Source organism: Amphiprion ocellaris, chromosome 6 (genome assembly GCF_022539595.1).
Source record: "Amphiprion ocellaris isolate individual 3 ecotype Okinawa chromosome 6, ASM2253959v1, whole genome shotgun sequence".
Lineage (NCBI taxonomy): Eukaryota > Metazoa > Chordata > Actinopteri > Pomacentridae > Amphiprion > Amphiprion ocellaris.
Window position 1 is genome coordinate 22,113,129 of NC_072771.1, and position 12,579 is coordinate 22,125,707.

At 39.1% G+C, this 12,579-nt stretch overlaps 1 protein-coding gene across 1 annotated transcript; it reads right to left on the bottom strand.

The window, feature by feature from the left end:
* Positions 1–509: 509 nt before the first annotated feature.
* Positions 510–6,629, bottom strand: aqp3a (aquaporin 3a). The gene is made up of 6 exons (XM_023282343.3): positions 6,434–6,629; positions 2,842–2,968; positions 2,462–2,599; positions 2,211–2,326; positions 1,894–2,111; positions 510–1,768 (listed from the first exon to the last, which is right to left on the bottom strand). The coding sequence occupies exons 1-6, from the start codon at positions 6,539–6,541 to the stop codon at positions 1,564–1,566; spliced, it is 912 nt and encodes a 303-aa protein (XP_023138111.1). The 5' UTR covers positions 6,542–6,629; the 3' UTR covers positions 510–1,563.
* Between the last annotated feature and the right edge of the window lie 5,950 nt (positions 6,630–12,579).

Consider the following 12,579-nt stretch of genomic DNA (forward strand, 5'->3'; position numbering starts at 1 on the left):
ACAGACACAATAGATTACTGATTTTTTTTTCTTTTTTTTAAAGCTGCTATTACAAACACTTTAACCTGACCTGATTTGGAATTTATATTAAATGTTCCATTATATGGTCTTGTATTTCTCACATTTTCTCTCGACCTAATGGGAAGCTTAGTTTGCTTTTGTTTCATTTCTGCTAATTGTCTTGTAAAGGCATAAGCTTCTATTTAACAATATTGAGCCCCCATTTCTTTTCAAATGAATGATTTTGTAGACTAAATTTGATCAAAATATTCATTCAGTCTGCTGAGACAAGAATTAGCACCGCCTGCTCTGTCTGACCCAGTTCTGTACCACCACAAGCAGTGAGCTATTCCTCTGGAAACAAAGGTCATGTACAGTGTGACTCACTAGTATGTCCAGTTGTTTTTTCCCTCCTCAATGTAATATGATTACAGTCTCCTCCCGAAATGAGAAGTATTTGTGACAAACAAGAAAAAAAAAACGGTGACAAGAGAGTAACATGAGCCGCATTCATGCAACAATAAAAAACAGAACTTTATTGTATCGGTACAAAAGCATTCCTCTCAACCTACATACAAAATAGAAACACTCACAGTTCAGCCTCACACCCAGCTGTGGATACACACAAGACAACACATCAACAGGTATAAATGAACATAAGATTAATAGTTACTATGTTTCTGTACATAGAAGAAGACAATTGTGGTATAACACAAATTTCAAACATTAGATTAGAAGGAAATAATAGCTTCTGATTTAATTCATACAATGGGTAAATGGTCAATTTGGAATTATTGGTTAAAACATTTTTCCAGAAGTAGCGGCTATCTATAAAAAGACAGCAGCTTTAATACAGCTGGTCTAAGACAGCAGTGGTGAAGTGAAGAATGCTGTGGGAAGGTTATAGTCTAACCACTGTCTGTCAGCTCTAGACAAAACAGTTGATGTAGTCTACACAAAATGATGTCACTTGCTGCCAAAAAAGTGAAATACACAATAATCCTGTTAAATGGATATGTACTGACAGATATTTGAACATTTAAGTTAATGTCTGAAATTTTAATTTCCCAACTTCTTGACAATTTCCCTGAATTAAGTTAATGACATTGAAAAGATCTGGACTGAGAAAATGCATAGAAATATGTTGGGAAACACCCACATCTGTCTAAATACATCTACTGTTTATAAAGCATGTCAAACTCTATTTAAAAAAAAACAAAGCTACATAAAACTACACTGGTATGAAGTATACAATACTGTTAAATCTAGAGTGCTATAGACACTAAGATTCAAATGTTCATCTCTTAAAAGAATTAATGTAATTCTGTGTTTCTGAAGTTGTGTTTCTACTCATACACAATCATTCCTCTACAGTATAATACAATCACACATAATGTAACGAAAGTGGCCTGATTTCACAAGCACACAGCTATCTTGGGGGATATGCCAACAGCTGTGACTATGCTTGAAAAAACATAGTTGTAGCAGGAAAGGAAAAATGCCGGTGTGACAGTATTTACAAGTGCATGTTTTAGACTGACAAGCTGCATATCTCTGACACACTCAGTGCATTTCTTTGTTGGCCTCTTTCGAGTCGTTGTTGGAGTGGACATTGGTCAGTCGGACGTTCTCCTGCTCTGTGCCCTCTTTCTGGTCCCGTACTTCTCCCTCCACATGGAAACCAACCATTAATTGGTAGACCATCACGCCAATGATGGTGCCGAGGAATGGGGCAAAAACAGGCACGAGGAACCAGCCATTTCTAACCCTGAGCAGTGACAGAAAAAGAAAGAATGTGGATCAATAAATAGAGAGCTGGGTGCGAGAATGCTGTGAGAGAAATTCACATTGAAATAAACGATGGGGAAAAATGTTTGAAATCTGTGCACTTACGTAAAAACTTCAACACCCCATCCAGCCATGGCAGTGAAAAGACGTGGTCCGAGGTCTCTGGCAGGATTGACAGCATAGCCAGAATTAAATCCCATAGACAGTCCAATGACCAGAACCACAAACCCCACAGTGAAGGCCTCGAGTCCCTGGGGGATGGGGTTGTTGTATGGATCCACAATAGCCAGAATACAAACTATCAGGGCTGCTGTGCCAATAATCTGCAATGGAGAGAGGTACATGTACGATGAAATCAGGATTTGTATACTTGTAAAATGTAAATTTGGTGTATGATAGCTGTTCACATGTCAATAAAGTACCTGATCAAAGAAGCCATTGACAAGAGTGAGATGCCTTCCAGGGTAGGTAGCAAAGATGCCAGCTGTTGCCTTAGGACCAGTCACATTGAAACATCCAGGATGGTCCCACAGGGCATCTGAGGGGATACAACAAGATATATCATGTTTAGTTTGGACCAGTGTGCTTAGATTTTATAGAAACTAAAACATAAATCTGTTTGTCTATAGTTGTGGCAAGATCAATTTGGCTCGTTCCTGGAGTTCTGCCTTACCGTAGTACATGCCAAAAATGACGGCAGCACCAAAAAAAGCACCAATGGTCTGAAAGAGGAAGTACATGGGGAACTTCCTCCAGCGCTCTCTTCCAAGCAGGCAAAGAGCAAAGGTCACTGCAGGGTTCAGATGGCCACCTTCAAATGGGCATGTTGACAGTATGTTAGTATGCATAACAGACAGTAAACATACAGTGTCACAATTTCCCTAAATACAATAAAATATAGCTTAAAGACATATTTAAACTCTAGATTCATTTATGTAAAGTATAAAACAGATTAAAATGTTGTGCTGCAAATAAAACGTGAGAAATCTAACATTCCAAAAGTATTGCTTCATATTAGAAATCAAATAAGTTTCAACAGATGAGTTTGTTCACCTGATACCTGGCCACACACCAGGATCCCTAAAGTGGCTGCAAAGCCGAAGGCAAAGTTGACAGTGAGGAACATGCCATGGGAACCACCACTCAGCACCAGCTGGGCCACAGCGCCACAGCCAAACATCTGCAGAGAGAAATGAAAAGCAAGTTTAGACTCCCAGTATCCCAGTAACTTATTGTGCACATGGAAGCTCTTCAGTTGTTTCTGTTTTAAAGACAACAAGTAGTGACACATTTATGTGCCATTTTAAGATGCATTTTTCTTCATATGGTCCCAGTTCAATTTAACTTGATATTTTCTGGCATTGTTGCTCTATAAATATTTGCATTCCACAGACTAAATGTATTCAGTATTTCAGTGTCGCAAAAGAAAAACAGAACATAAATACTGTAGATTTAGTGCTTCATGAGACAATCAAGGTCAAGCTAAGGGGTGAACTAAGGCAATGTGATCATTATCAGTGAAACCAGTGAAACAAAAACTCACTGAATGAGCTGTACTCAGTATAAAATGAGCTCTATTGTATTCCTAATGGCACACAAGATACTGTATGTACAGAAAGGTCACTATGTTGACCTTGACAGGAGGGGGAACTGTCACTGCTGCTTCCTGATTGATTTATCTAGGAAGCTGGAAAAACAGTGAAACTTCAGTTTCTAGACAGAAAATGAGAAAATTGGAGGTTTAATTCTGTCACAAAATGAGGAGCTTACAGAATGTGTTGTCTTCTGCAACAGTACTGCCTAGCAGGTGTTCGGCATACATTGTGATTATGTGCCCTTGCATATCCTTATGTGCTCTTTATATGTGCTCAGTAAAAGAAGAATGTGTGGTCCATGCTTAGGCTGCTGCGCTCTAAGCCCCCTGATGAGGATGCTTTTCAGTCAGACCACACGACTCAGATGTTGAGGTTAGCCGGAGGGAACCACACTCAGAAGGACTGGCGCCTGAAGGGCGGTCATCAGCACTGGGCTTGGTCTAAATTCTTTTCCACCCATGATGAGACCGGCCGTTACTGGAAAAATTGTGCACAAATCAGCCCCAATGTTCAAACAGTGCTTAGCTGATCTGTTTGTGGAGTGTGGAGCCTCCTTGATGTTATGCCACGATAAAAATGTGAAAATAAAGATTCAAAAACTCAGGACGTTTTACAGAGTTTTTCTTAATGTCAGAGTCATTGAATTACACGTAATGGGCCATTAGCTTACAAGTGCCAACTTCCTTACTTATGTTACATTCCATCAGAAAGGTCTCATTTAAATTGCACTGAAAGTATCACTGTAAGCATTCCTCCTAAATCTGAGGTGCTTCAGTGACTGCATGTTAACTGTTGATGGATTCTCACAGCTTGCTATGTCATACTGTTGTGGTTAGCAAACTGTATCCCAGCAGCCAACATTCAATTGACTGATTCAGCTCGGTCATGCTTCCATGCAGCTAATCCCAACTTTTAGCACAGTCGGGGAGGTTATAACCCCCCCCCCCCAACAGCAGTCAGCCTACTGAAACACACATTTGGTAATTGTCTGGGAGCAGCAGGCAAAAAAATCTGCTGGCCTGGAACCAGTTTCTAAACTCTACCTGTGTGATCTTTTCAAATTCAGGATGAAGAGCCCCAGAGGCCCTCCTACAGCTACCCTCTGGATCAAAGCAGGGAACACTGGGTTGAAGTGGAAAATGCAGTCCAGCTTTAGAGGGGTTAACAAACCAGCTACAGTGGGATGACCAGAGATGTTATCTGCCGATAGATGACCTCCAAGGTCATGCTTTCAAAGCTAGATTGAGACTTAGTGCTGAGACAGCTAAACACACTATATTGAAATCAGCTTGTGGCCAAAAAGTAATTTAATACGCAACAGTTTTTAAATGTTTTCTGCGAGAACTGAATGCAGAAACATCATTTTTAATAGTTCTTGCATGGAGCTATTGATAACCTGCCAAGAATGTAACTGTCAGTACATACAGACACACAACCACACACACCTTCACACACCCTTAATAATACCCATCTCTTCAAATTACGGTCCACTTATTTGTAATTTCTAATAAACTTTGTCACAAGTGAAAAATGTATATGTAAAAAAAGTTAAGAAATAAAAATATATATGTTTAGAGAGAGAAGATGGTGAACAAAAATACAGTAAGTGTGAGACTTCTGTCATCTCGGAAGTAAAATTATGTCAGACATGTGCACTATGTGTTACCTATTGTTCTGTACCTAAGCTCCCCAGTGCTGCCATCAACATGTGTCATCCATTAAATAACTATGCCACACCTTTCAGTCAGTAGTCACAATGCTAAATATTCTAACAATTAGTAAATATTTTTAGGCCTAACCATGTATATGGAATTTTCCACCACCAATCTGTGCTTATACAGTTTGCTTTTATATACAACATGTAAGCTACATGAAATCCTAACTGTAAAGTTGCTTTGTTAGAGAGAAATGCAAATGATCTTAAACTGTTTTGTTGCACTGACTTAGATTATTTATTAGAATATGATTTTCATTTCAGGTAAAGGTAGCATGTTTTATGAGATCACATTTTATATATCAATGAGTGATTAAAAAATAAAATGATTAATAAAGCGAGTCACTGTTGCACAGCTACAAAGTGGATATTAAATCATTAGAAGAGTCTTTAAGTTGCCCACTAAGCTGGCTGTTGTACTTGTATTTGAAGTATTAACTGGAAAATCCATTTTATCCTAAGTGCCAATTAAAAAAAAAAAAAAAAAAAACAAGCAAAGAACCTCTAACAGAACAGTATTGTCTGACTGACTGAACGACGAGGCTGCTTTTGGAGGGGTCTGGATATATTTCCCTTGGTGAGCAAAAAACAGAAGTGCACATTTCTCCCGACAATACATTTTGTGACGCTTATTTTGACCTACGACACCTTAATGATTGAGGAGAAGTTGGACAAAGCATCAGTTTGTCACTGGACCAAATCAGCCTTTTTTATTAAAGATCTCTAAAATAAGAAGTTGCTGATGGCTAATAGGGCAAATGTGCAGCTCAATGCCTGATGCTGAGTTATTATGATTCATGTCCTAATACACACTTAGTGCCTTGTCTTGTGATGAAAGGGTATCACAAGGTCTTGGCTCCGGGATCCTGGATGTCAACTCCTTGCAAATATTGTGTGATTGCAAATATGGTTTTGTCCACATCACATGCATTCCTGAACAACCTGTTATCTGACTGTTTGTATTACATTTTCCAGTGTAAGTAACACTTCATTTACACACCTAGAGAGCATTGGCATCATCTAATACAAAGGGAAGGACTTTTCCTCCTTTGAAGTCTATACATGTCATATAAAGTACATGCAGTTTCGTTCACAATCATTTATCACTCTTCAAACATGACAATGCAAAAATGATAGAATTCAAATACTGTCATGGAGAGTAATTGAGTAAACCTTCAACACTTGAAATGTGAGGGTACTTAGAGAAAAGAAAACACTCAGAGGGTGCAGAGTTCATCTCTTATCAGCATACAGAACATTTTGAAGTATGAGATGATGCATGAGGTCCATGCATACGCACACACATCCATGCATGCAAACACACACATACACTTACCACAAGGATGAGAGTACCAAGACACTCTGCCAGGGCCTGACGAAGCAGCAGGTTTCGGATCTGGAAGAACCGGGCAAGTTTTTCCAAATACACCTTCTGTCTACCCATGTTTTCTTCTTAGAGGCTGATGAGAGTGAGACGACACACACACACAGTGGGGAGATGGGGTTTCCTGAGTTCCTGTGGAGCTAGGACAACTGGGCACCCTCTTATATAGGCAATATGGTTTAGGCTGGGTTGGTGCCAAGCCCGGGTTTGGACCCACCCTCGTACCACGCCTCCCTGCACGTCAGTGTGTGATTCACAGACTGGTTTTCTCACTAAGCCTCTCTCTCTCTCTCTCTCTCTCTCTCTCTCTCTCTCTCACTCTCTCTCCCCCATCCCTCACACTCTCTCACACACACATAGACCTTTAACGTCGCTACACATGAGCTCCTTCGTTGCCCTCATTCATTACATACCTGCAACTAGATACTTCATTCTCTTCATTACATGCCTTTAGATAACCACAGCTTAGCGAAATATTATCTAACAATCACATTTTTTTACTTCAGGTTTTTATTATGTATGTAGAAGTTTGAATTTAGTAGTATGTTTGGCTCTTCGTAGTTCCACAGTAAAGAGCTTACTGATGATGCTTCATCTCTGGCTCCCAGAAGTAAGTTTAGAAAGGCCCACTATAGAATAGGTGTGATAATCGCAGTTTTCTGCATTAAAGATATGCACATATCTTGTCTTTTTGATTTGGTCTATAAGAAATTCAAGCTAACTTGACCTATTGAGTTATTTTACTGTGACAATACATGCTGTACAAAACCAGGTTTACCTGTTTTCCACTGTCAGCATTTACCACTAGAAATTCAATGCTTAAAAATACTCTGATTTCTACCAATCTGCGTCCCTATTTTTCTGATGAAGCATTTTTTTTCCTTTTAAAGGCGTCTACAATTCTGGAGAAAGACTGAACTAGCTGATATTGAACTAACTGGCATGTGCCTCTCTGACTATGCATGAATATGAGCATAATCCTAGCTATACTGCATAGACTCCATGCAACTACTGCATCTTAAATATCTCCTTAGTTCTGATGTTTCACATTTTTGTCCTCATAAAACCGGGAGTAAAACGCACACATAACTGTAATGCATACCTGCCTGCAGCCTGTACTGGATCATTCTGACCCATTCACACATCTTTCTCTTTTCCCTCTCTGTGTCTCACTGCATTTTCTCTGACCTGTTCTTTTGTCCCTCATGTGAAACTTCATCACCACGCATTATATCTGCTTTGTCTGCTTTCAATAGAGGTGTGAGAACATTTCCACTTTTAAAAGTCCTCAGTACGGCCTGTATCAGTGGGAATCAGTGTACCGTTGCTTTATCCTTTGTGCTTTTGGGTTATGCCTACTTTCTTGCGATTATCAACAAGTTTGTGCATTTAGATTACACACTGTATGGAACTTTGCACAATCGAAGCATCACATTTCACTGCTTATATAAAATGAATTTCTGCATCAAAATAAATGTGTCCCTTCTGTGAAAATTTTCCACTTCAGTGCAGTGTATGTTAACGAGCGTATGCCCAGAACTATGTTTCAGCAAATTATACGTACGTGACATGTTTCATCACTAAAGGACCCAAAGGCAATCTGAGTCATGCCAGTCACAGACGTCAAAAATACCTGTGTCAGGAATGTTGCGCAACTCTTTGCAGGGAAGTGTTTTAGTGCTGCCTTCACGGGGAAGGGAGGGACCGAAGATGACATGTTGTAGAAAAATGGGTGTGCTGTCTCCCATATGTGTTTAAGGATGTTTTGAGTGAAAGGGCTTTTATGTGATCCAAGTTTGAGCAAGTAAGGTGAATATGAAGTATTTTCCAGAGAAATTGGATGGAGCTATACAAGAGATGCTTGCTTGGGGAAAAGCAAGTTAGTACAGTTACCCAAACTTTCTACTAAGGTACAGTTTTGAGTTGTTTTTTGTTTTGTTTTGTCCTTTATTTGAGTTTTACCATTTTATGTTACTTTATACTTCCACTATGCTACATTTCAGTGAGAAATATTACTCTTTCTCCTCCACCACCATTATCTGACAGCTTCTTTTACTTTAAAATGATTATTTTATACAATGGATATTATAGCAAGCCTTCAAACTTCAATACATTTTGCATACCAAACCAGTGGTTGTCAACCTTTTTGACTTCTGACATCTTCCAAAAAGCAGCATGTAGCCGGGTCCCATTTCAGATGTTTATGAGTTGTGAACAACTCCACAAAACTCAGTCGATCTTCCCTCCAAATGTCTCACATGGTTTCATTTCAATAAATGTTCAAATCCAGTCTCTCTCTCTCTCTCTCTCTCTCATACACACAAAACAAAGATTAAACAAAAAGGTTTGTGTATCAGAACTTTCTTCTACTTTTTTCCACTCCCATTAATCATCTAATGGTCCCTGAGATTTATCAGGTGTCCCTGCAAATACAGCAAAACTGTATACAGTGTAGTTGAAACAAGGTCCACCACCTGCAGCTGCAACTGTAATGTGATGCTGACACACCGATGCTTCTGTATTAATAATCTAATGATGCCATATAAAGTACTGTTTCAGTCAGATGGGCCAAACCAGTACTTCATTACTTTTAATACTTTCAATTCATTTTGCTGCCAATGCTTACACACTTTTACATAAGTAGGATTTTTTTTTTTAATGCAGACCTTTCACTTGCAATAGATTTTTAAAATACATTGTTTTATTAGTACTTTTACTTAAGTAGAGATCTGAACACTTCTTCCCACACTGGTGGAGCAGATATGATCTCTGGCCCTCCTGGGGGTCCACCCACTTTTATATCAATTAATTTCCCACAGGTATGAATGGGAATGCATGGCATTGTCTGTTGGTGTCTGACCCCCTCTCTATGTTCTTGTCCCATTTTCAATCCACTGAAGACCTTGATAGATTTCAGTGAACAGGTATAGACAATATGCTTAATTTTTTTTGTAACACTTTATGAAAACATCACTTTTTGTACAAGTGCACTCCCATCCTATTATTGCAAGTTTTTAACTTATCAGGTAAGTTGCACACAAATATACCTGACAAGGTTGTGCTATAGTTTTTCCGAAATGCTCTTCCCTGATTAACACCACCATCTTCTACAAAGGTAGATAAATGTTTGTTTGTTTTCCCCCAAAACTTACACTTTGTCTGTTTCAATTTATCTCTTTAGCCTTCCAGAAGAAATCACATCTAAAATGCCAGAGGAGCTGCATTTTTGAGCCATATGCTTTAAAACAACTTTTCCTGGAATAGCTTGACTCACAAGCAAGACAGTAAATAGTAACGTAAAAAAAGTGGTACCCACAAGAATTTGTGTTCACTTTCTAGAACAACCAATCCTAGCATTTAAGCATTGCAATAGATAACGGGGTTTTTGTGTGTATTTTTGTCAATTTTAAGGATCCTGAGGTTTTCAGGAAATGACACTGATCATAGTTTTTCATGTTCGTGATTGATAAGCAGATGTACAATGTCTACCAGATGTGTTTGTCTCCAGTAGGAGTGTCAGTTGTTTTCCATCAGGTGCTTGAAGACAGGACAGGTGCAGACAGGTGTAGACAGATTGATTTCTCTCAGACAGCACAGGTTGGCACACTGCCTCTGGCCAGATGAAGATGATGTTAGCAACAACTACACACTGAATTGTTTCCAGATCTTCAATCATTTCCAGTCGTCTAAGAGACACACCAGTCCTCTCTAAGTCCACTCAGTGGCTTGATGTTTGTCGTTTTTAATAGAATGATATGCCACAAAAAGTGCATTTGCAAAGTTTTCAAACCCTTAAGTTTTCCACATTTTGTATTGTCTCATGCGCATCTAATTATGGGTTCAGTTATTTTTTTCTAATCTTTCTGCACACTACACCACAAAGACTAAGCAAAAACAGGTGATTTTGGAGAGTTTTATTGATGTATTAAAAACAAAACACTGAAATATCCCACTTAGATTAGAAAACATACTTGCAATCAGCAATCAGTGGTCTCTGAGACGCCTCTACAACTAGATAGGAGGTGATATGATAGATATGTTGCCTGACTGAATTCACTGGAAACAATTACAAAATATACACACCTGTCTATAGAAGGCTTCACAGTTGATGTAGGTCAGAGTGAAACCAAGCCATGAGGTCTGTAGAAATGAGACATGTTGTGGTGAGACACAGACCTGGGGAGGGATTCAAGGGAATGTCTGCAGCATCGTGCATCGCAGCCTCAATCATTCTCACAATGAAGAAGTTTGGAACCATCAACCCTCTTCCTATCTGGCCACCCAGATAAACTGAGCAATCAGGGATTAAGGGTCTTGGTCAGACAGATGACCAAGAACCCACTATGAATGAGATCTAGAATTTCTTTGTGAAGAGGGGAGAACTTTACAGAAGGACAACCATCAGTGCAGCACTCCACCAAACTGGTTCCTATGAGTACAGTAGCCAGATGGAAGCCATTCCTCACTAAACAGCACTGCACCTAAAAGATCATACACAATGTGGGCAGCATCGTGCGGTGGGGATGTTTTTCTGCAAAATAAGACTGAAAGACTAGTCAGAACAAAGGGAGGTAGTAAAATATGAAGCAGCTCTGTGTAAAAACCCTTCCAAAAGTGCTCAGGATCTCAGACTGGGGTAAAAGTTTATCTTTCAGCAAGATAATGACCTGAAGCATGCTGCCAAAACAACACACAAGTAGCTTCAGCTCTGTGAAAGTCCCAGAGTGGTCCAGCCTTAAATATATATATACCTAAAATATGGCTGTGTACTGACACTACCTATCCATTCTGGTTAAGCTTGAAAGATTCTGCCAAGAAGAATGGGGAAAAACTTAAAAATAAATAAATAAATAAATAAATCTAGGAGAATCATTCTTCAGAGGCTCCCATTCCAGTCAAAAATGCTTTAAGCAAGTAGTAAGTGAATGGTGAGAATGTTTTTTGGTTTTCAGTCTTGTATTTTGAATAGGTTTGCATGAAACTCCCCAAATTTATTTTTGCATTGTCATCGAGGAGTCCAGTGTGTAGATTGGTGAGAAAACATAAACTGAATCTATTTTAAGAGGACTCTGAAACATAACAAAATGTGAACAACTTTAAAGTGTCTGAAAACTTCCAGAATGCACTAGATGTTAACCGTATGTTAACTGGCAAAAGAACTTTTTACTCTTAGCCCAAACTACGTGACAGTGATATCTGCAAACATGTCACGTCATGATATCACTGACTAATGCACCAAACAGCGCCACAAGATGTGTCACTCATTCAGTGGTTTTATGTTATCTCTCAGCCAGTTTAATTTCCAAGGCAAAATCTTTGGCAACTGTGAGGTGAATCACACCTGAAGCATTCGTAGAAGCTCACACATCAGCAATTATTGTTTTAAACCACTGCAATGTGGTGCAAATCAGGACATCACATAATTTACCGGCATATTATTCAACATGGCATTGTCAAGATTGGGTAATATATTTTCTATAAATCACACTTTATTGTAATGAGTCCTGTGCGTGTGTGGTGCAGAAAGCCTTTCTCTCACACAGTTCCACTTTCTCTATAATTATGCTATGTTGTAATCACAACAACATGCTTTCTCTGTCAACAGCTGCAGACACACAAACACTTGGGACACGGCTGAATGTGTCAGCGTGGCAATTAAGAATTTTTATATGCTGTTTTGCTCACGGTGGTGAGTAATCCATCTTCAACAAGCACACTTCATTTTTCTGTGTGTGTCTATGAGGGACTCAGGACACACAACAATGCCACAGTGACAAGGACTCCATCAATCATCAAGAACATTTTATATCCGCTCTAATCACAACCCCTCAGGTGCTTCTCAGATTTTATTTCCCTTTCAGTAACATGTGAAAGCTGTTCAGCTGAAATCTTAGACGAATCTTACTGCGAATGAGAGATTGTCACGCAACAAGTAAATCTCAAACATGATGTATGTTTAGGTGGAAAAAAGAAAACTGAAGGGCTCCATCTGCATCTGGACCCCAGATTACCACGTACAAGCCAACTGTACTTTCATGTACATTGTTATCAATGAATGCATACAGAGCCGTTATCTACATGAATTCTCTTTTTTTCCC

Coding starts and splice junctions, on each gene's coding strand:
- aqp3a (XM_023282343.3), bottom strand. CDS start 6,541: ATGGGTAGACAGAAGGTGTATTTGGAAAAACTTGCCCGGTTCTTCCAG. Junction 2,600..2,841: donor GGTGTGTGGCCAGGTATCAG/GTGAACAAACTC, acceptor GCCCATTTGAAG/GTGGCCATCTGAACCCTGCA. Junction 1,769..1,893: donor TGGGGTGTTGAAGTTTTTAC/GTAAGTGCACAG, acceptor GTCACTGCTCAG/GGTTAGAAATGGCTGGTTCC.